The 25,070-nt window shown below is 38.6% G+C and overlaps 1 protein-coding gene across 6 annotated transcripts in view; it reads left to right on the forward strand.

Annotated features, from left to right (window-relative positions):
• Positions 1-762: 762 nt before the first annotated feature.
• The window catches only part of armc9 (armadillo repeat containing 9), a 77,175-nt gene continuing 52,867 nt past the window's right edge, over positions 763-25,070 (forward strand). For 2 of the 6 annotated variants that reach the window (XM_012962526.3, XM_012962525.3), the window contains exons 1-7: positions 1,083-1,212; positions 7,685-7,765; positions 9,419-9,544; positions 16,575-16,745; positions 17,897-18,052; positions 20,623-20,715; positions 21,517-21,541. In XM_012962526.3, coding sequence (XP_012817980.1) covers positions 7,697-7,765; positions 9,419-9,544; positions 16,575-16,745; positions 17,897-18,052; positions 20,623-20,715; positions 21,517-21,541 — 640 coding nt within the window. In that variant the 5' untranslated portion in view covers positions 1,083-1,212; positions 7,685-7,696. Of the gene's footprint in view, positions 847-1,082; positions 1,217-6,549; positions 6,641-7,684; positions 7,766-9,418; positions 9,545-16,574; positions 16,746-17,896; positions 18,053-20,622; positions 20,716-21,516; positions 21,542-25,070 lie in introns of those variants that run through there. The other 4 variants (XM_012962524.3, XM_012962522.3, XM_031901407.1 and 1 more) reach the window with 4 other exon arrangements.

The following is a 25,070-nucleotide window of genomic DNA, read 5'->3' on the forward strand; positions in this document are numbered from 1 at the left end:
AACCTGGCACAAGAAAAGTCACCATATTGAAGCTTGAATGAATCCGAACGCTACGAAAAAATCGCAACATTTTGCGTAACTTTCGGAATAGCTACGAAAAAGGCGTGACTTTTCGCGCAAGTTTTAGCGCTACGAAAAAATTGCCAGATTTTGCGCAACATTCGGAATGGCAACGAAAAAGTCGCGATAATTTTCCGAAAAATCGCCAAATACCGATCATTACGAAAAAAACGCAATCGGACGCATTCGGCCCGTTCGTGGGTAAGTAAATGTGCCCCAAGGAGTAGGATTTCTGACTTTACACCCCCTTTAAGAAACTGAAGAGGATGAGTAGTGAAACGTCTTCAATGATTACTTAACAAGTCCAGTTGCTTTAGATTTATTTATACTATACCATGACCTACAAACATGAATGAGAATCTTCATAGTCATAAAAAAATCTGTGTTTTTGAAAAACGAATTTCAATGCAGGATTCTGCTGGAGAAGCCCTATTAACTGATGTGTTTTGAAAAAAAATATGTTTTCCCATGAAGGTATTCCTTTAAAACTGAAGGAAAGCGTATTGATGAAGTTGAGGGAAAGCAGTCACCTGTAGAACACTAAAGGGAAATATATTTGCACATACCAATTGCTGGAAATCTGCCTGCAGTATTTGACATTAAGGGTAATAGCACTTTAAGGGAGCGGCACCAACCTGCTTAATTTCACTATTCAGCTTTCTGTAACGTCAGTGTAACCCAAGCGTATCCAAGAAACATTGCTAACAGCCCAACTAGAGCTCCACAGGTACAGACTGACATCCCAGTGCGCAGCATCACTCAAACTTCCCCCCATCTGCCGAGCAGGTAAATACAACATTAAAGCGTGACACAGCCATGGGGTGAATAGAAATCCAAATTACAATTTGCCTTCAGACTATATCCTTTCTCTGACTACTATATTCATCCTAAAAATGTTGTTTAAGATGCCTGTTTATAGCAACTCCCTCTCTCCCAGCATACTCCACACAGAATTCCAGCAAACCATTAGCCCCCGCATGCACGCATTTTACAAGCCCTTATCTGATTGGTCCTCGACCAAGCACCCGGAAGCGTGTAGTTGCCATGGTTACAGGCGTGCTGATTCTGTAACCGTTCAGTAGGCCTACTGAGGCATCGGCAATCGAACCTTGTGCTCGGGACGCTGCTGAGGTCACAGCGGGATTGGCGTAGGTCGGTAAGCGCACCGCGTGGCTTCTAACAGTATGCTCCTATGTTCCAAGCCTTCCCTTACTCTTACGGGAACTGTCCGTGGGTGTTTCTCCTGTTCCTCCTGTCCAGCATCAGTTTTAGTGTGTCACTTGGTGCCGTAAATCCAAAACCCTAATCCTATTAGTAGATATGTCTGTATGCACTAACCTTACATTACGTGGGGCTGGGAGAGGCTGCCGGCAGATCTTAGACCTGGGCGTTAGGCTTGGCAGTTGTACTATTCATGATCACTTGGGGTCAACGTGTCTTTAGGTAGTGGGTATGTATTTAGCTATTCTTATATTTTGGCGGCGCAAGGTCTTGAGAGATTATAAGGACTACAGATTGTAAGCCCCTGTGGGTGATGAGGAAATCTATGTTAAGAGCTGCAGTGGAGCGGAGTAGTATATCTTTTATACAGTTGTGTTTTTTTCCTCTGCAAACAGCACCCTCTTGCTGGGAGTCGCTGATAAAAGTCACCTGCTCTTCCAGTGTGTCATCAGTTTGCTGAGCGCTCCTGAGAAATAGCTTGCTTGAGTTGTTACCAGTGAGAAATAAAGTTTGCTTAAGGCTGATGCCACACATAGCCTATGGCGTATATTTTTGGCAAGCAGAAAAACACTTGCCAAAAATATCACCATATGCTCCTACCTGTGCCTGTACCTGAATGAATGAAATCCGCTCGGGCGCAGGCACATGTAGCTGATAAACCTACCGAAGTCTCGTGTTTTAACCTTAGGCTGATGCCACACTGGCATATTATTAGCAAGCGGAAAATACCCCGCGCTACACTAGATCTACCCTACCTTGTGCCTGCACACGAATGAATGAAATACACTTGAAAGCTATCAAAAAACCGCAAGACTTCGTATCTTCGGCGGATATCAGCTACATGTGCTTGCACCCGAGCGTATTTCATTCATTCGGGTGCAGGCACAGGTAGGAGCGTGTGGCGATATTTTTGGCAAGTGTTTTTCTGCTTGCTGAAAATATATGCCATACGTTATGTGTGGCATCAGCCTTAGGAAGTACACAGATAAACCATTTAAAGCTCAAATCTATAAGGGCAAACAGTTATTTTAATAATTAAGTTTTAAGCTGAGCTTCCAGGACCATCAAGAACAACAATGAAGCACTCACCTCGAATTTAACCCAGAATAGGGATAAGATGAGAACCTTGCCTCAGTAAGCATTCCCACAGAGGTGGTGGATAGCTGCCTGCAGTACAATTACATGCATTCCCACAGACTGTCCTGGAGTTATATTTGGTGCTGTTTTTTGTTGCTTAGAATTACTTTCCCTATAATCATACAAAATCAATAAATAAAGCAAACCCCTCTTTAAGGCTGATGCCACAAGGGGCTGATCCTTGGCCTGCGGAAAAACGCAGACCGGGAATGAACCCCTCCACCTTGCCTGCACCTGGAACCATAATGTTAGCCTGGGTACAGGCACATGTAGCGGATATTGACTCTGAAATACAAATTCTCACATTTCTTTGCTGATATCTGCAGCGTGTGCCTGCACCTGGCAGATACAATGCTTACAGGTGCAGGCAAAGTAGGAGGCTGATGCCAGTGGGGCTGATTCCCTGCCATGTTTTCCACAGGCCAAGAGTCAGCCCTGTGTGGCATCAGCCTAAAGGTCCCCATATACGGGCCGATTCTAGCTGCCGACATCGGCCCCTTAGACCGTTTCGGCAGATAATCGGCCCGTGTATGGGGACTACCGACGGGCCTGCCCGACCGAAATCTGACCTGAAATCGGCCAGATCTCGATCGGGAAGGTTAGAAAATCTAGTCGGATCGGGGACCGTATTGGCTCGTTGATGTGGTCCCCGGACCGACTTTGCCTATGCCCGTCATTATAATTCGATCGTTTGGACCCAGGGCCAAATGATTGATTATCCTGGATTCTCCCGATATCGCACACCCGTAGGTGGGGGATATGGGGAGAAGATCCGCTCGCTTGGCGACATCGCCAAGCGAGCGGATCTTAAGGTGTATGGGCACCTTAAGTGCCGAATGTTGTATTTTTTTCCATACAGAAAGTTTGGCTTTTGGCTGCTGCAGGGCAAGGTAAGTAGGTTCTGGGTGTCAAACAGGGTTGTGGCTGTGCATTTGTCTCTTTAAGAAGTAGCCTTTGCAGATACAGCATTGCTCAATATACACTTCAGACTCCCACCCTTCATCCAGTCTTTTGCTACCACCTGGGTACCAACACCACAGTTTGAGAATTTTTGCCTTAAGCTGGACTTTCATGCCCAGATTTGGTCTGGCAGTTTGGATAATTTTGACTATACTCTCCAACTGGGTATGTGTAACAAGTCAGGGGCCATTTAAACTGATGACCCAGAAAACCCATGGATCGAGGATTATCTGAGGAAAACAGCATCTTCCTGCTGTTTTGATCATTTTGACAGTCGGCCTTACATGTATATATGGTCTGGGCAAATTTTCTCCCTTAAAAGCTGCAAGCAGTGGGAGGATCAAGCCTTGAGAACCAGTGCTGTGGTTTTAGCAATCTCTCTCCTATGAAGCTGGTTGGGGGTGAAGGATTGAGCCGTTCCCTGGTTAGGAGGTGCTTATCCCAAAAAATGCAAGCCAGCCTATGAAAAATATTACCAAAGGTAAAAAGGGCCACCATATGAGGTTTACTGTTACCAATGTTGTACTGGGGTGTCTGAGGCCCACTGGAGTTGCCAACTCAGGATTCCCCCAACCCAGGCACAAGCTCCTCTGATCCACTGTTTTTTTCCTGGTGCCACCCTGACCATGATGTGGTACATTGTTTAACCTCCTCTCTTGTATTTCTGTAACCATACATGTATATGGCACTTTGCACAGTATGCATCTGATTGTACAGAGTACTGCAAAGGTCAGCCCGAGTATGGCCAACTTTAATCTGTTTCCATTGGTTAAAGGAATTATCCAATCATTTTACTATACACAGTCACACATACACACTTCAGTCCATTCCCTGGGTCCACATAAGGGAAGGTGTGGTATTGATTCTGATTTATAATTGGTCACAGTGTATATAGCAGAATGCTGTGGTTCTAATGTTGCCCCCTTTATGTGCCTTTGGTGTTGGATGAAGATGCAATTTTTGATTAATTTTGATCAAATCACTGCATCTTTATATCAACAACTTCTGTATTGTGTATGCCAAAACTTCATTTAATCCACTGACAGATCTGGCAACATGTGAGCTACAAATAGTGTGGCAGTGATCAAAGTAATGCCAAATGCAGTTGTGCAGAACCGTGTATAGCCTTGAAGAGATTTCCAGTAAGAGAAGCAATTTTAGCGGAAGTGGAATCTGCCAGCCTAAGTGTATATAATATATATAATTTTTAAAAGGCAACAGGTTAAAATAAAGCTGGAGATGTTATTAGCAAGAGCTTAATCATGAATCACTTATGATTATTTTGGCATGGGTCCCACTGAATCATTAGGTAAAAAAAAAAGTAGCAAACATAAGTTAACTTGTAGTGTGTAATAGAATGTTCTATTTTCAGCAACCATTCCATTAGTATTCATTTTAAATAATAGTTGTATCAATTATTTGGCTTAATTTTTTTCAGATTTAAGATTGGGTTACTGTCCCTGGCAGGCCAAGGGTAAGGCACAAGGGACAGATTGTGGTCTGCGCTAATCCACAGGCTGACAATCTGCCCCGTGTGCCCTTGCTCTTATATGTTTTACTTTTTATTGCTTATCTTTCTATATAGGCCATCTGCTATTCATTTTCAGATTTCTGATTCAAACCAGTGGCTAGAGAGCTGCTAAACAAAAGGCAAATATTTTAAAAATCTCAAAAAAATAAAAATGAAGTCATACTAAAAGTTAATTCAAGAAAAATACCCCTTTAAATGTGTATTCATTTTACAGATCTACTCCTTTCATTATCTTTCCTCCAAATTGCGTTTATGGAAGAATATACTTTCCTTTTCAACATAAACTCAGTTGGGCTTATGTAGAAAAGATGTAAAAAAAGGAAGCCATGTCTAAGAACTGTTTACCAACCCATTTTAGGTCCATTGTGTATAGCAATCCCTTCCTGACTTTATTCTGTTGGTGGATTCTGGGACTAGAAGTCTCTTTGCTTTCCACAGATGGACTTCAAATAGTATGTATGCACCTTTAAGTCCAATTTGTGTACAAATGTCTAAGAATTCATTACACTGTATGCTTGCTTATTTGGTTTCTGCCCCACCACTTTACTGAGACAGCAATGATTCCATTCCCAACAATCTTCTTTTCTCTGTGCAACCTTTGATGTGGTTGATTGTTCTCTTGTAAAAAAAAAAAAAGGCACCTCTTTATTTGATCACATGGCAGTTACTTCAATCTCTCAAACTGCTCATTCAGTGTTTCCCATTTATGTGCATCTTCTGTTCCATGGTAGTTTTTTCCTGGTTCTCTTATCTTTCACACTGCACATTTAGGGGAATATTTATTAGGGTGAAGACACATGGGGTGACTAATCGGCCGGTTACAGCGACTTTCCCGCCAAAGGGTAATGTATAAGTTGCAGCAACGGGTTTCTGCTGCGCGAATTAGTCACAATTTTTTAAAAATGTCTTCGCCTTCACAGGTGATGTTGCCTTTTGCAATCAGCAATTAGAAGTGAATGGACACCTACAAGTTAGAAACAAAAGCAAAGATCTAATTTGGCTGCTATGAGCAACATCACCAGTGATGTTGGCCTACACACTAATAAATATGCATCTCAGTTTTTCTCATTTATGTGCTTTAGACCTGGACATAGGCTTCTTGCTTTTCTCCATAGATATTCCTTTTCTTTAAAGGAGACGTATAGGATGAATGAAAAAAACTGTCATCTTGTAGGCAATTAGGAATAACACATGGTGCTGGTTTCACTTTTGTCTAAAAATGAACACTGTCTGTAAAAATGGCCCCTTTATTGGAGCTCCCTATAGATCCTCTCAGATTCCTGTCTGTCTTTTAAATAAGGGGTGGGTGTTTCCTAGTGGTCCCTGACAGAAGCAAAAAAGAAGGGCGTAGCCAATCACAACCCTGCAGTCACACAAGCATAGACAGGCTTCAGTTCCCTATCAGGTCAGCCTGGCTGCTGATTGGATCTTATCCTACAGTGCATTTATTTTTAATAAATCATTACAAAACACTACTTTTCAAAGCACATTCCTTCTATTTTTAGGTGAGTACAATTCATTGGCAACAGTACAATATTGTTTTTCACACAAAATGTCTCCTTTAATTAGGGGATTTCAGTGTCGCCTCTTTTGACACCCAAATATACGCTGTACATCCTTTCATGAAATCTCTTCCTCTTTTGTATCACCAGGGCAGCTTTTTGGTGCATACTACCCCTTTAAGACCTTTATCTGTGTGCCTCTGCAGCACCCTTGAAAGCCCAATGACAGGTGATTTTTAGTAGGTTCATGCAGATAAATTAGTTGAACTTTTGAACTCAGTAGATCATTTACAGCAGGCACTGACTTTATATGTATTTATTGTTTAATAGGGCTATTCATAAATAAATCAATAAAGTCAAAAAAATAAATTCAGCAAAAAGCCCTGTTTTTTGAACTTGAGTTGAATTTGTTTCGACATGTATGTGCCTTACCATTTTTAAAATAAATTCGCTTACATAATCACACCTGATGTGTCTAGTTTTTAAATGTACATTTGTACAGGTATTGGATCTGTTATTTGGAAACCCGCTATCCAGAAAGCTCCAAATTACGGGAAGGCCATCTCTCGTTGACTCCATTTTAATCAAATAATTCACATTTTTAAAAATGATTTTCTTTTTCTCTGTAATAATAAAACACAACCTTGTAGTTGTTCCCAACTGAGATATAATTAATCCTTATTGGAGGCAAAACAATCCTATTTGGGTTATGTAATGTTTAAATGTTTGTTTAGTAGACTTAAGATATGGTGATCCAGATTATGGAAAGATTCCTTATCCGGAAAACCCAGGTCCCAAACATGCTGGATAACAGGTCCCATACCATGTAATTTTACAGTTAAGGTTGCTTTAAGTTTTTTTTTTTCTTCATAAATTTTTTATCGCAGACTTAATAGAACTGGTTATAGACCTAGCTGCTATATCATTTTATGAGAGCTGGCAGACAAAACATAATAAAGTTACCTAGAACTACTGAGTAATCAAATTATATAGAATTGTGTGTCAGGATAGCAAGCATATTATTCAGAACAAAGACCAGAAGGGAGAACATAAAAGAAGTTCTAATTAAATCTATCAAAAGTAATAATGTACCTTTCCGTCAGAAGACAGAAAAATGAATATTTTGCATTTCTATTTCACACTGAAACATATCTGTCTATGAAAGGGTCTAATGGGAATACAAATTCTGCTATTTATGTCTGTGTTCTGGGATTACTGCTTCTTTTCCACTAGGCCCAGACATTTATTACTAATCAAGTAATGTTTCTCCTAGGTTTCCTGCTAGATGACAAGTGGTGTAAAAATGGGGGATATCTTGGCTTATGAAGCAGATTTACTTGGGTTAGTTAAAGAGGTAAGTGTTTGTTTACCCATAAGCTTTATGTCATACATAAATGTAAATAATGCCAGCAATTTTTGCAGGAGTTTGTCTAAATTCTCACAGTTGGATTCACCTGAACTCTTGTGATGTGAAACTATAGTTCTGGAAAACTGAACATTTATTTGTTGTACAGAGGATATTGTTTTATATTTATCTCATGGTTTAATATGCAAATTTGTTTAGTTTTTGGTCAAACCTCTTGTGTAGAATTGGTGTTTGTCTAAATTCATACATTATGGATAAGGTGAATCATTGAAATTAATATCAACTAAATGTAAAGGCTTATTTTGAATTAATTATTTATATCAGCGATTATTTTTTTGAACTCAAGGGGGTTGTAGGTTTGGTCATGTTTAGGACCGGAACAACTGTGGTTTCAATGTACCTAACATAGAGGTCTGGTTTCCATAAAATTATATATTGTTAATAAAGCAGTTACAGTTTTGAATACTGTGCTTTACTTTTTGTTTGAGTATTGTAAGTTTAATCTTTCATGAAATATAAATAAAAGAATATGCATATAAAATATATTAAAAATTGTTAAAATGATTAAAAAAAAAAATTTATTTTGAGCTTTATTAAGATTTGCATGTTTTAGCTTGTCATGGCCCTTAAAGGGGACCTGTCACCCTAAGAAATAATTACATATTGTTTTCTATTGTGTTTGTCAAGCAAAAAAAACTTCAGTTACACTATATAAATTATTTTAAACTTAAATCCTTTAGTACTGGAATTAACAATTGCAGAAAACAGACAGACTCCATTTTGTGGACACTATTAAGGCAAGCTTTGCATCTTGCTAAAATCTTGTTTCTGTGCCAGTATGGGGGGACCTCATACCCATGTCCATGCACTGGTTACACAATTAGATGGTGAGGAGAGAGGGGGAATGTGAGGAGTGCAGTGACATCTAAGAAGTTTTTGAAAGTGAAAGTAACTGTCCGCCCCACCCCTATGCCCCTAAGGCATAGAGGTGTGGCAGGTAATATATGATTGACAGCAGGACCTTTTAATTGCTTATATAATGGGTATAGGTGTGTTAATAAAAAAATGGCTTTGGGTTACATGTTTAATTTGAAAAGGGCTTTTATTATACAGCTTTTTATGTCTGGGTGACAGGTCCACTTTAAACATTTACTTGATTTGCTTGTAATCCTGTTCCTAAATGCAGTAAGGAGTTACATGGGCAGACCTACACTGGGCAAATACTAACTGTGTGCAGGGGCCTTTTGGCTGGTGTAATGTATAGGCCCCTTTGGGCATATGTACTTCTGTTACATAGAGTTTGCACACCAATGCACCACGCAGATAACCCAGGCATTAGCTGCTATGAAAACAAAGTCTTATGTGATTTTTTTCTTTAATAACATCAGATATAGTTGATGTACTAGGGTACACTAGCTGTGATGAAGATGGTTTTCACTGTTTTAGTACAATACTCTAAATTTTTAGCCAGTGTTACTGGCAATACTACACAGAACACAAATATTTTGTGTTTCTGGAGCATTAAATGTGGAACAATAAAAATGTGGTCATAAAGATTTTTGTTAATCTTTCCACAAATACTGTATGTTTTACATAAGTGGGACAGAAGAAATGGTAAATCAACTTTGTCTTTATTTTCAGTTTCTGAACTTTGGGGAGTTTCAGGAGACGTTAGAAACCTTTACTAAGGAGTGCAAAACAAAGGGGAAACAACTTCCAAAGACTTCTGGATTAGCGTTGCGGGAATCGAAGACACTACTAATTCAGGTACAAATGCACTTCTTCGGGGCTAAAAAAATTGAGGCAATTTAGGGATAAAGTTTATGATTGGTGTTTTCGGGACAAGCATAAATCTGCTGCAGTTCAAAAATAAATGCATTATATGGGTAAATTAGTTATAGATGCACCTACCTACCGTCACTGACCCTGAAAAAAAACTGATTGATTGTGTGGATTATTATTATTATATTATCTATATAACACAGCAGGGAAAATGAATAGGGATTGAACATGTCAACGTTCTATTTCCCAAGTCACCCATGGCAGGCAGTTCACCAACATAGGATTTGCCAAAGCTCAAGAAGGGAGGGACAATTGTTGAACAAAAACTTTATTCTGAATAAACTGCAAGATCTTCCTCCTAAATCTTGAAATAACAAAACATTTATTATGCTGTGTAAAAAACAGCAACAAAATTTTCCACATGTTGCCAGGCTTCGCTGCGTATAAGACGGTGTAATTTTTGTATGCATTGTTTCTTCCACAGGAACATTGCTTTTTTTTTTTTTTTTTTTACACTGTTTTTGGGGATTTTTGTTTTAAACAACATACTAAATAGGCCCCAATATCTATGACAAACAAAAGTAGAAGCCGACAACCATCTGCCAGCCTTGCAGATTAGATATGGCTTCCACCACCCAGGAAGTAACCACAGCTCTTGTGAAATGAGCTCTCAGGCCCTTAGGAACTTTCTTCCAACTGCCAACTGATACGCTAGGACAGGGATGCCAAACCTTTCTTACCCGTGAGCCACACTCAGATGTAAAAAGAGTTGGGGAGCAACACAAGCATGAGAAATGTTCATGAGGGTGCCAAAAAAGGGCTGTGATAGGCTGTTTGGTAGCTCCTATGTGGACTGGCAGCCTAAATTAGGCTCTGTTTGGCAGTACAACTGGTTTTTATGTAACCAAAACTTGCCTCCAGTCCAAGAATTCAAAAATAAGAACCTGCTTTGAGGCCACTGGGAGCAACAACCAAGGGGTTGAGGAGCAACATGTTGTTCAGGAACCACTGGTTGGGGATCACTGCGCTAGAACAATGCAGAAGATAATCCAAGACTAATAGTTGCCTTGGCTGGAGCCAAACCCTTCCTTGAACCTCTTGGAATCCGGAGCAATATATCTGATCTCTATGATGATTCCGTCTGATCTAAGTAGTGAGAAATAGCTCTAACTAGGGACACACCAAATGCAAGATTCAGTTTGTGATTCAGCAAAGATTCTGCCTTTTGGCAGGATTTGGATCCAGCCGAATTGAATCCTTAAAATCATGTGACTTTTGGAGAAAGACAGAAAGATGTAAGATCTCAAGATCTGAATGATACTTAGAGATTACTTTCGGGAGAAACTCAAAATATGGTCTCATTACCACCTTGTCAGGAAAGACTACCATATCCACTTCCCTTTCAAAGAGTGTATGAATCTCCCCCACTCTGCATGCTGGAGTAATCGCCACCAGGACTTTCAGAGTGGCATGCCAATGTGACGCTTTCTCCAAGTTCAAAGGGTGAGGACATTAGGGCCCAAAGAACTAGAGGAAGGTCCCAAGGAGGAATCCTAGATCTCAAATATAAACAGACTCTCTTCAGTGCAACACTGCAAACAAGAGGATTCTTCCCAGGCAATATTAGTCAAGGCTGTCTTGACCCCGCAATGTATTCAAACTGAGCTTCTTTTAAAACCCTGCAAACAGAAAGTGAACCACTTGTCGAGATTTTGCAACCCTAGGGTCAAACTGTTGCTCTCTCGCAAAATTAACAAAACAACTCCAGGCCTGATAATACTGAGTGAAATATTTTAAAATAAAACTAAGCCCACATTGTGCTTTCTGTTCCATTATTCTAAATTAAAAGAATAGGCAAAAAGCATGTTTAGAACAAGATGTATTTATTGCACTAGTGCTGAAAAGAGGATGCAGTGTCCATTTAAGGGTCTTGATGAACTTAGGAGAAGGTCTCAGAACTGCTTGTAGACAGTTCATGTATGAAAAGTGTAATCTTCAGATCACTACAAAGGAGCTGCAGAAAGTTTAAGCTTGCACAAACATAATCTGCATGGAATCAAAATTTTACCTGCAAGCTCATCACAGATGTCAACAAATGGAGCTTACAAATCCCTGTTGCTGACTAACCAGGTGCCTGCACTTTTGTTCACAGCATATTTTAGAGCTATTTTCAGGCCAGGACTTGTGGCCAGGCCACAAAGGCCCTGGCCTAGGGTGGCAAAGATCTGCTGGCTGCATCTGCACTGTGAACTGGATGGGAGATTTCACAGCCATTTGATTCTCCCCTGTCCTTTCCTTAATGCAGCCGCTCGGTGTGGGGGGTGCAAGTGCGATGGGGGAGGGAGCTTGCAGGGGCACAAGTGTGCGGTGGGGAGGGGCAAGCAGCCTAGGGGGCCCACCACTCTTTAATCTTTATTAAGAAAATGCAGCATTCATATGATATCTGCTATGGTTTTTATCTACAGTGTAGCATTATTCCTCATATGAGCATAATTCTGAAAACCAGTAAGCTTGAGTGTGATAAAATCAGTACACTATTTATCACACTGGTAAGACATTTGGGCTGCAAATACATCAAATACAATGTGGCAGTGCCCACATATTATTTCTTTATATGAAACTGGATTATATAGGTGCAACACACAAAGGTTACCCTGGAGGTACCACATCATCAAGGCTATTTTGAGTTATCATTACAGAATAGTACACCAATCATACTAGTGCTGAAAGGGTTAGAATAAATAATCATTGTGAATAATAATTGTGGATTAGATAGAGGTGCAATGAATGGAATGTTAACACTGGGGCTGCCTTTCTGGTAGCAAGCAACAACGCCCTGTCTGGGTTTAAATGCTGTATATCACCTTGTGCTGCCACCCTCTGCAGACAGGGTGGTGAATGCTCGGAAATGTCTTGTCTGTTTGGATATATTGCATAATTCTTTTTCTTCAAGGCCAGGCAGGGTAAATTAGGATAAATACATCATTTTATTTCCAGAGGTGTTCTCTTGTGTCTGTAACAGGAAATGGTGGGGCTTGCCTTTTGTATCATTTAAATGCAGAGCATTAGTCATGGGAGAACTTGCCCTTTAGCCTTTGTCTGTCTGCAGATACATTTAATCAACAGCACATGGTTATTTTCCAGGCATTTCTATATACACAATACAATTTGCAGTGAGAACAATTATATCTTCTTCATTTAGCTCAGCTCTAAGTTATTTCATGTAGTGCACCAATTCACACAGACATACTAGGCATGTCTAATTTTATAGAAACTATGTTACATCAGCTACAGCAGTCTATGGAGCACATAGGTGAGTAGGGTGCCTTAAAAAATAAATTATAGGGCCCTTATAAACGTTTGCATATGGTTGTACGTTTAAATGCAACGATCTGAAAGCCTTTAAAATACATGGGACATTAGCCTAAAGCTGCCCATACATATTTATATTACACATGGCACATACAGATTAAAAATGGAGCCCTGTGAAATGCATGTATTATATTGCTGTCTAATTGATTGTTGAAGTAAAGTGTTTTGATTGGGTGTGTGTAATTATGGGAGGAGATATCCTCTTTTAAAGACTTTTTATGTCATGGTACCACAATGGCTATGATTACTTATAGGAGGGTATGAAACATATAAGTGGAGTACCATGGGGCCTGTGCGTATATCCTTTTAATATGATGTTTTAAAGGGCAAGGAAAGGCAAAGTCACTTGGGGGTGCCAAAATGTTAGGCACCCCCAAGTGACTTTAATCACTTACCTTGTAAGCGGTCTGGTGCCCCTGTTAGCCTGGGGTACCTGGAGCGTAGCGCTTCCTCCTTCCTGCTTCGTTCTGGGAACGACTAAGGACAGGCGCATACGCAGTAGAGTGAAAAGCCGACTTCTCTGTTAAAGTTCAGCTTTTCACTCTTCTGCGCACGCGTGCGAACCCAGAAGTAGGAAGAGCTGCAGGTACCCCAGGGTGGTGCTGTTCTCTCTGTACAGGGGCACCAGCCCGGGGTACAAGGTAGGCGATTAAAGTCACTTGAGGGTGCCTAACGTTGTGGCACCCCCAAGTGACTTTGCCTTTCCTTCTCCTATAAATATATTTTCTACTTTAATTAAGTCATTTTTGAGCTACAGGACATTTCTTTTTTTTGGTTTTGAGTTTGCTTTTTGGTCCTGAGGGCTTTATCCTGTTTTCTTTGGCCTTTTTAACCTGCCATATATACTTCCCCTTAAAGGACAAAAAAAACTAAGTAAGCTTTATCAGAAAGGTCTACGTAAATACAGCCATAAGCACTCACAGAAAAGCTGCACTGAGTCCTCCTATCAAAAGAAACACAGGATTTCTTGCCTCCTTTTTGCGAACTTGATGTTCTTAATTCCTGTGCCAGAGTCTGCTCAGCTCACTTCTCTCCCCTTTCCGCTCCCCCCTCCCATAAGAATGCTAAGAACTCCCCCCTCCCTTAGGAATGTGTGATCTGAGCCAATCAGCAGGAAGCTGACTCATAGTCTTACAAACTGCACATGTACAGGGGTCTCAGTGCAGGAGTGAGGCATTATGGGAATTTTCTTTACAGAGCTCAGCGTTTTTCTTTCCTGTTTGGCTTCTGATCATCTGAATGGGAGAAATATGGGGAGACTTAAGGGCACTATTGAGTGAAGGTATGCCTGCAGCTTGAGATTAACTCTTTATTAGCCTTTCCTTCTCCTTTAATTTTGATGTTGTGTTTTCCACAAATATGTCTTACTTTGTAAAGGATTTATGCCCTTAAAGGACATGTAAACCCCACGCACAAAAATGTAATCAGTGAACAGCCTCTTTGAAATCTTTCAATACCTGCCACACTGGTTGTCCAGGGGTTAATAGTAAGGCTGCAAAATCTCCTTTATCACTTAGATTTCCTTCTCCTCCTGTAACCCACTCAGACCCCTCCCTCAGGAATTTGCTTTGGCTGTTGGCTTGTGGGCATGCTCAGTTGTTCTAAGCTCAGATTACTAAACACGCCCCCAGTCTAGCAGCCAGTGAAGAGATGGCATTGCTGGTTCCCATAGAAACTCAGTTTTAGCTGTGTACTTCAATTTTTTTTCTCCTGAGCTCAGCTTTACCATTACAGTGCTCAAACAAAGCAGAGCTTTTATCAAAGACAGTTGTGCCTGTGTGAACCTGTATTCTTGATGAAATGTATGCTGAATAAGGGTCTGTGTGTGTATGCTGTTTGCAGATTTAAATGTAACTGATTATGTATCAGAGGAAAAATGGCCACCGAGTGAAAGCTGCTATTTGGTTTAGGAAACTGTGATGGTGCAGGCAAGTGGAGGGGATATATGCAGTACAAATGATGCCATATTGTTTTTTTATGGATTTTACGGAAATTGCAGTTTTAAGTGAAATACCCTTTTTTAAGTGATATATGTTGCATTACAGAACAACTGTTTGAAACCATTATCCACCCCTCCTATCATTATTAAACTAACCACATCTTAGTGCATTGTTTATTACAACACCAGTATTTCTGTAGTTCACTGAAACAACGTGGACCTGTCACCCAGACATAAAAAGCTGTATAATAAAAGTACTTTTCAAATTAAACAAGAAACCCAAATTCATTTCTATATTAACACATCCAAACCCATTATAAAGGCATTTAAAAATCCCAGCTGTCAATCACATATTGCCTGCCCCGCCTCTATGCCTAAGGCAGACAAGTACTTTAACTTTCAATTCAGCTCTCACTTTCCCCCTCCCTCCTAACCATCTAATTGTGTAGCCAGTGCAATGGCCTGGGCATCTGATCCCCCATTCTGGCACATACACACGATTTTGGGGTGATACAAAGCTTGCCTTAATAAGTGTCCACAAAATGGCACCTGCCTATTTGCTGTGATTGTGTAATTCCAGGACTGAAGATTTATATTACTTATATAGTGTAAGTGAAGTTTATTTTGCTCGCCACAATAGAAAAGAATTTCAAATTATTTCTTAGGACGACAGGTCCCCTTTAAAGACTGAAGTCTCAACCTTTGTACTGTTTGTAGGATGTTCCCATTTTTTTATTATTTATTAACGTTGCACCAAAATGTAAAACTTGAAGACCCATTTTTCAGAATTCGAATATGTATAATTATAGAGGTTTTTTCTGCCATGACTAAACTCGCTTTTGTGTGCTTATGTAAGGTTTTTTACACACCTTTAAAACCATCCGTTACATAAAGATTGTAATCCCTAGGACAGTTTCCACTGATTCCTACATTTCATAGACAGCTTTTAGATGGCAAAGCTTTGTATTCGTGTTAGACTTAGGTTTATGATCCACAATTTGTAGCGCTAAAAAATACGATTTGTGAAAACTAACAAAATATGAACGTTAGTAAATAGGCCCCAAAAAGTCTTTGTTTTTGATAGCTTTTTAGTATTTGCATTATCATGTTATGAGCTTTCTTTATATGACATTGTTTTAAATTTTATTTGGCCTGTGAATGTGGCTGTGGTATAAAATGGTATCTAATACTGGGAAACTTGGCCAGCAAAGTTATCAAACTGTAAAAGAGCACAAGGGGCCACATAAAATATAATTGATGTGGTGTTGTTATTTGTGGCACTGGGACAGAAGTTAGAATTCATTATAGCAGTGACCCCAAGTTGGTTTTATGAAATAATCCACAACACCTAGTAGTCCAGGCCATACCCATTCTACCCACAGACACTCCCCCCAACCACACTCCCTACTCTAGCTATTTTGGAGGATTTAGGATGCTTTTAAATGGAGGCAGGTAAGTAAAATTAGTGTGACAATTCTGACAGGGCTGTTAATGATGGTGACAGGGTAAATGGGGGTCATATTAAGGTGTCTTCCTACAAATTAGTTGACAGGTCAGTTATAAAGTGGTAATGGTAATTCAGGTAGTAGAAATCTACATAAAGGTAGTTAAATTTCACTGAAAATGAACAATTTTTTCATTTTTATTCCAAATCACAGGTCATATTGTGCTGACAGTAAATCTGTTTATGATTGTCATCTGCAGAAGGATCTAATCACTGCCTTTGAGGATGGGGACATTAAGGAGTTCTTTGCGCTGTGGCAGGAACACATCCCTGTTGAGACTCAGAACACAAATCCAGTGGCACAAAAGCTGGAGTTTTACCTGCAGATTCACTTTGCCATCTTTCCTCTGAAGCACAACCAGGGCCGAATCGTATGTCCGATTTATTTATTGTTTTTTTGTTTTTTTTTGTTTTGTTTTTTGTGCATCTGTGGAATATGTTGGAATATATGTTAATACAAATAATCTGTGTGCCTATGTTATTATTAGACTGTTGATTTTTAATGTGATGTGACATTGTGAAACCTGTTTATATGTCTGGTGGAGACTTTAAGAAACAGGATGTTTCCACATCTAGAGGAACACTTGGTAGTATGAGTGTCTTCAATAAATGTTCTGTTTAAAATTAATTTGTAGTAGATATCACGTAAAAACAAAATCTTTTGCTCTACCTAGATGGTTGCTGGCTTCTCTTAATATGAAGAATTGCTCAAGTTCAACCACTCCTATGTAATCCTGTCATTCAAACTGGACTAATACCAGTTCTTGTATTTCCTGTTATGTCTTTATTCAGGCCCTGCTTGTTTGTTCCTCTCACTTTTAGGATACACACAGCTTTACAGCCTGGCTCTGTGAGCCTTGTTTATAATAAATTCATGCTCTGAGGAGTCAGTTCCACACTAGCACTTCAGCATCATCACTATGGAATGTTCCAACACTTAATATTTTCTTCAAAATCTTCTCAGGTTTTATTTCCGTGTTATGATAAATATGGATTTCTACAGCTCCACAGTATGTTTTTCTAAGGTTTTTATTTATAAAGCTCAACAGTGTTTTTAAAAGCATTCTTTCCAGAAACAGTACAAACTCTTTGCACATTACCAACGCTAAGGTTTAATATTGGTAATGACACATTTATAGAGTGTATTCAATGTACCTAAGCCATTTGAACAAAACTGGACATGAGAAAGAAGACAACCCCAAATCATTTCACCACACCATAATTATGCAGAGTCCTCTGTGTATTTTAATTTGCAATGTGAGAACCCAGTCTCCATTCTTCTTTCATTTGATGGTGGTGAGGTCCTGCGTATATGAACTGAAGTTTCTGATGGGAAAGTACTGTGAGAAAACATTAGCCTGGTTATTGAACTCGGTTAAATAAATATAAATGTTAATGGATAAATAAGTGGCAATTTGCAGAGGATTGCCATCAAAACTTTAACACTAGACTTGCTGTCTGCTATTGTGCTGTGGTTTGTTTGTGCTAATTTAAGTTTTAGACTTTTTATATTTGTTATTAGGATCGTACAGATTGTGAAGAGCGGATTTCTCACTTTAAAACATACTTGGAAACTAGTGGGGCAGCTCTTAGCCAGACAACAGAGTTCCTTCCCTTCTATGCACTGCCATTTGTTCCTCATCCAGCTGCTCATCCCTCCTTCAAAGAGATTTTTCAGGTAATAACGCTTAAGGAGTTCCTTGCTTTAAATATTCCACAGACATGTACGTATAACTCATAGATAGGTATGAAGGACCTTGGAATTGTGGTAGAGCGGTCTTAAAAGAGAAAGAAAGGTAAAAACTAAGTAAGCTTTATCAGAAAGGTCTATGTAAATACAGCCATAAGCACTCACAGAAATGCTGCCCTGACTTCTCTGTAAAAAGATTAGTTGTGTCTGTTTTCCTCTGCCAGAGACACGCAGCTCTTTGCTTTCTGCTCTTTCCTGCTCCCCCCTCCCTCAAGAATGCTAAGAACTCACTTCTCCCCCCCCCTTAGGAATGTGGATCTGAGCCAATCAGCAGGAAACTGACTCATAGTCTAACTAACTGGTCTGGGTGTCTGTGCAGGAGTGAGGCATTATGGGAACTTTCTTTACACAGCTCTCTTCCGTTTCTTTTTCTTCCTGTTTGGCTTCTGATCTTCTGAACAGGTGAAATATGGGGAGACTTAGGGGCACTATTGAGACAACTGAAGGTATGCCTGCAGCTTGAAATTAACTCTTTATTAGCCTTTCCTTCTCCTTTAGGGAATTACAGCTCTCTAATTTAAGAACTGCACATCTTTTTTCTTTTTTCCATGTTGGCCAGTTTGCTCCTGCAGTTACATGCTTTATTGGAAATCATAAATCTGTTGTTAAGTTGTGCACACTGTGCATCTCTTGTATCATCCATACTTAACCTTCCCATTTTTTATATAATTAAGATTGATTTGCCACAAGTGAGGGAGATTAGTCGCCCGCAGTAGCACAGATTTAACCATGGGCAACAAATCTAGTCAGATTACTTGGCTAGGTTAGCTTTGTGTGTTGCCTACACAGTACTTTTTTTTGCTGGTACTCCCACCATTATTAAACAGTTATCTTGCATTTCTCCTCTACCCACTCACTAGTATTTTTTACAGTATTCACATTTATAAACTAAGGGGCCAACTGCACTGCTCAGTGATCCTCAGTAGGTATAAATCTTTATTTATTATAAAATACGTGTAAATGTTTGGAGTTTCAAATTGTTTGGAGTTTAAAATTTTGGCTGCTGTTTGTGTCCAGCTTTATTTTTGAATATCTTTTATAATTCCTTTTCTAAGGCAAATTTATTATAAACAACTCCATAGAGAGCATTCTTTCTCTGGCTTGTCCTGTTGCTGTTTAACCCAACTGTGCCAGGATATCTGTGTATCAGCTATTTTTTCCATGAAAGGAATTCATTTTAAAACAAATAATTTCTCCTTTCTCCTTTTTTTTCATTAAATGAGTCATATCCGTTCTTACCACTGTATATGTTAATATATTCTATTTTTTGGTTGTGTTTAATATAGTGGATGCAACAATACTATATTTACTGGATTCAGCCAAAATGGAATCCAAATCATAATTTGCACATTCAGATTCTAGCAACATTTACCAAAATTGTATGATGTGAAAAATCTGTCACATTCAGTTGTCCAACGCTTTGAACCCTTAATAGCTGGCTTTTTTATAGATTAGGACAGGCTCGAATACTGCAAATTATCCATTGAATGTGGCTAAATCTTGGATTCAGAGCATCCCTGTTTGTTTTTTGTTTTTTTTTAACACTGCATCTGTGTGTGCTGGTCTGCAAAGATCAAAAATCATGGAATACATTGTCCTTAGTGATTTGTCTTCAAAATGCCCTCCTGCACCCTTCATTTATTTATATACACGTGCCTTACCTAGCCATTTCTGACCTCACCAGAGGGGGCAGGCAAACACAAGTGTATAAATCAGACAATGAAGAAATTGGGGGCATACTGACGTTGCCAGCAATCTGGGCTTCAGTCAGTTCTACAAATGAATTGGTTAACATAGAACTTACATAGTTAATTTGGGTTGAAAGAAGGCAGAAGGTAGAAAAGCATTGGGTGATCCTTAAAAGTTAAGGGTTAAAATGTATGTTCAGTCTTTTAGATGATTTTCAGAGAATAGTCCAGAGTTTAAGAATACCCAGTGAATCGCAAACCTGGATTAGGATATGTAGTGAATGAAGTCTAATTACAGGGCTAGTTAACAGGGGAATTTAATGACCATATAGCCAAAGGCCAAGTGCTTTTGCACAAGTTATGGAACTCCAAGGTGACTTCTAATATCCTCGTATTTTACAAAAGGGGGTACATTATTTATGATAATACAGAAGTGTAAGTGAGTCATGTGACAAATGACATCACTAAGCACAGATTACAACTGATGACAACACTATATTACTATGCTCCGTTTAAGAATATACTTCACAGGATATTCATGGCTCTTGTGTATTATTACTATATAATTTATAGTAAGATTTTTAGGTACTTCTAATATAGACTATTGTTTTCTAGCATTGCTGTTAAACTAAAGTTCTCTGAAAGAGGGAATTTTCAGATGACTGCAAAATGCATTCTTCTTTGTAAGGAAAAAACTTTAATGTTTCAGAATGAAACAGGAGAATTAGAGGGTACTACTTGCATGAAAAGTAAAATATAAAGGTGCTACAAGGCATATTTAACATGTTTACATTTTGTATTTACACCCAGGAGTCATGGGAGGCTGAACTGAGGATGAGGCTGGAAAAGTTTCTCTCTGTCATACTGAAAGCTACAAGTACCCCCAGACTTATCACATTATATGTATCCTTTGCTTCATTAAGCATTATACTTGTCATTGCTTCTTCTTTACATTTGGTTCCTATATATCAAACTATGCAAAGTGATTTACATTGGAAAAACAATATAAAAAGTGAAAATAGCAGATTTATAAAGCTGTTTATTTATTTTTTGTCTATGTTTGCCCAGTCAGTGTGTTTTACACCCTTATTGTACATCATTGTAGACCATGTGTAAAAGTCAGGGGCAAGTAAATTCTGGAATAAAAAATTGTGTAAAAATGGTGCAGGGGCTTGTTTACATAGCATTTTAAGCAGGTAGTAATCGGAAATCATTGCATAGCTTCATAAAGACATTTTTTTTTTCTTTTTAATGTATCACCCATTGTAAAATATATGGAAATTAGATGTCACCGAGGATTTCCATGACCATATAAAGAGATAAGGCTGCAAGCCAAGTGTTTAAATACAAGTCATGAAACTCCGAGGAGACTTTTAATGTAAGTAGAACATGTCTCTTTTGCAGGCTTGTTTTACTTGTACTGTACATGCCCACATATGAATTAGTGGCAGCTTGCAAAGCTATTTTCTATGGATTTCAAGATCATCTACTAAAACCTGGCAGAAGTGAGTGCCAAACTGTTAGCAGAGAATTTCCCAAAGTGGTAAATCATTCACAGTCCAGTTTGTATTCACTTGTGCACCTGTGTAATGTTTTATTAAACCAGTGATGCAGTGATGTAGAAACCTCCAACAGAGATGAATTTTGAAACATGATGAATGTTCTTGTATTCGTACATTTTTCCTTATCCATTTAATCATATAGAAAGAGAGTTTGCATAACAACCAAGGTAAATGCAAAATGAACTGCACATTTTCTGCACTATTGTTATGACATAGGTTTGATATATGTACAGAGGATTCTCTGTATTTCTGTTTCTTAGTACAGCAGGTGTTTAATATATTAATTTCATCAGTGGAGAAAATGGGTTAACTAAACTAGTGGGATAGGAGCCTTGGGCACAGAAAAGAAACATTTTTGAAGCGTTAGAAATGATGGTTATCAGTGCTGGGAGGGAGCGTGTAGTAATCACGTGGAACTGTCTGCCCTTTAACTCCCATGTATGTCGCAATCAAAAGTGAAATGCAAGACTAAATGGTGTAATTAATAGTACAGGTATCGGACCCCTTATCCGGAAACCCGTTATCCAGAAAGCTCAGAATTACGGAAAGTCTGCCTCCCATAGACTCCATTATAAGCAAATAATTCAGAATTTTAAAACTGATTTCCTTTTTCTATTTAGAAACAAAACTGTACCTTGTAATGGATCCCAATCAAGATATAAATGATCCTTATTGGATGCAAAACAATCCTATTGGGTTTAATTAATGTTTTATTGATTTTTCAGTAGACTTAAGGTATTGAGATCCAAATTACGGAAAGACCCCTTATCCGGAATACCCTTGGTCCCGAGCATTCTGGATAATGGGTCCTATACCTGTACTAAATGCTAAAAGCATTTAATCTTCTAAAACGCTAGCAGAAATTAAACTTTTACTTAATGGGTTTTAATGTGGCTTTTCTAACTTTGACTACTGTGATACCAAGCAGTAATATTTACATATTTGGAAAAAGTGTGAATTTTTGCCCCCCTAAAAAACTTGTTAGCAGATTTGTTCAAAAGGTGCTTTCCAGAAAATTACAAGGTCTTGGTTGTGGTTTTTTTTTTTTTTTTTTTTTTAACTGTTTGGTTCTTTTAATGGGAATTTATTAATGACAAAAATTATTACATTTCTCCATTCTCTTCATACATTTGTATTACAATTACATGGTAATTTCAGGTCTAAAAACACACACATGGCAAACAGACCAGAAAATACCTTTGTTTGCTATGGCTTACTACTGCTTTAGTTAGCTTTGCCTTGTTATTCCTTGTTATTCCTCTTAAAGGGGACCTGTCACCCAGACATAAAAAGCTGTATAATAACAGTAATTTGAAAAGTAAACATAAAACCCAAATTCATTTTTTATGAAAAGCATACATACCTGCTATAAATGTATTTAAAACTCTGATCTGTCAATCAAATATTGCAATACTTTCACTTTCCATTCTGCACTTCCTAGATGTCACTGAACTTCTCTCATTCCCCTTCCCTCCTCACAATCTATAATTATTTGTGTAGCCTATGCATGGGCATTGGCCCCCCATTCTGGCACATACACAAGATTGTGGGATGATATAAAGGTTACCTTAATGTCTGCTTGCTGTGATTGTGAATTCCAAGACTGAAGGAAACAAAATCAAATTATTAAATTAAACCTAAGTAAAGTTTATTTTGCTCCACTGACATGATAAAAAAAGATTTGGAATTATTTCTCATTTTCAGCTTCAGTGGCTGTCCAATGGCTACACAGCATGTATATAGCCTAGTAGTGTTTCTGAAACAAACATGATTAATTACTAGTGCATGGGAACAGCTCATTATAGTTAAATGCATATTAATGCAAATTTCCCTTATTAGCCACTTTTTTTTTTGCATGTTCTGATTTTTTAGTCTCTTGGGCCTGTTACATAGGGTTTTTTATGTGTTTGATTATATTTAAGATGCAGGTTTGAGTGCACATAAAATAGCTAATTGTTGCCATGACATTCTATCTGATTGTACTTGAGCGTATTATTGCATTGTGTGTCATTGCAACATGCTGCATTTTCTTGACAAAATTGTTTGGAAAGCACAAAACCACAAGAGTGCAGTTTCCACAGTACCGCGCACACTTTTATTCTTCTTCTTCTCACCTGTGGTAATTGGAGAATATGCATTGTGGGAAGTGGAATTTTGGCTGGAGGAGCGCTGCAATACTGCTGACAGATTTTTAATTGAATTTACATTTCCAAATAACTTTAAAATCATTACAAATGTATAATGGCGCACTCAAAGGGCTTAAAATGTAAGAGAACAAATATATACATTTAATTTTTGTGCATGTCTCCTTACAAATGAATATAAATCTTAAGGGCTCTGGCACACGGGGAGATTATAAAAATGTAAATCGCTGGTGGGATGGCATACGCTGTATCGCGCCGCCGCGTATGCCATCTCACAGGCGATTTACATTTTCTCCGGTGGGATGGCATTTCGGGGAGATTTGTCGCGGGCGACTAATCTCCCCGTGTGCGAGAGCCCTAATAGGTTTTAGGGAAAAAAACACAGCAAACCATTGATTTACTTAAAAGTATAAAATTACTCCTCTCATATTTTCCTTCCTCAAGGAGCAGTTAGACAGTAGTCAGAACAAGTGTGTTTAAAGGACATCAACCCAAAAAAATTTTTTGCCTAATAAAAGAAACACAATTCTAAGCAACTTTTCAATATGAATTTATTAAAAATTTGTAGTGCTTTAAATTTGTAAATGTTATTGCTTTGGCAACATTGTTTCAGAGCCACCAGGGCAGAGAATAGAATAGATAAACACTGCTTTTAATAGCAATTATATAGACAAATAACTATACCCTAAAACAATGTAGGTCTCTTTAAAATTATATTGCATAAACAAGCTCATATATAAAATCCTGCTTCATCTAAATAAACCATTTCAATATAAATATACTTTTTAGTAGTATGTGCTGTTGGGTACTCCTAAATAGATAATTGCCATTTTAAGAATTAAGGGCCGCCTCCTGGGATCATAGGATTCACAGTGCACACAAACAAGCCAAGGCACACATACATGCTAGGCCTCAGCCAATTAATGGAGAGAGTTCTGCCTTTTGCTTCCACACTTCTTCCTGTTACAGTTAGAGCTGCATTCCTCTGAAGATTATTTTTTGCAGAGGGCCCAGCACAGAGTAGTTACGCCACTGTCCTAAATTATTCAATGTTCACTGTAAGATGTGCACACAAGAGTGTGCACAGATTGTAATAAAAAGTAATTTGCATTAGTAGAGTCTCAGATATAATGTTAGGTTTATTTCATTTTTAAAGTATGTCTGGGAACTAAATATTAAAGAAATACTTTATAAAGCTAGCCAGTCAGCTCTTCATTTCATAGTAACTAAAGGCCCTTGTAATCTACCCTTCTTCAGTCAGCAAAGCTTAGCACACCTCTGTATCACATATCCATTTAGTTTGTCCTCACTCATCACTTCTCTTTTCCAGCTTCTGAGCTATTATTTCTTTTATCTTGGCTCTCCTCCTGTTCCTTGGTGGTATTGTCAGCACAGTGACTGTTCAAGTATGCACGTTGTTGTCTGGACACTTCCGCGATAGTGGCTCCCTCCTTTCTCTAAAAAGGGAAATACCCTTTGTGTTATGAGTTCCCTCTTATGATCTATGCCTAAACCCACTGCCAGAACCTTATGAAATAAGAAGTTTTGGTCT

Source organism: Xenopus tropicalis, chromosome 5, assembly GCF_000004195.4.
Source record: "Xenopus tropicalis strain Nigerian chromosome 5, UCB_Xtro_10.0, whole genome shotgun sequence".
Taxonomy (NCBI): domain Eukaryota; kingdom Metazoa; phylum Chordata; class Amphibia; order Anura; family Pipidae; genus Xenopus; species Xenopus tropicalis.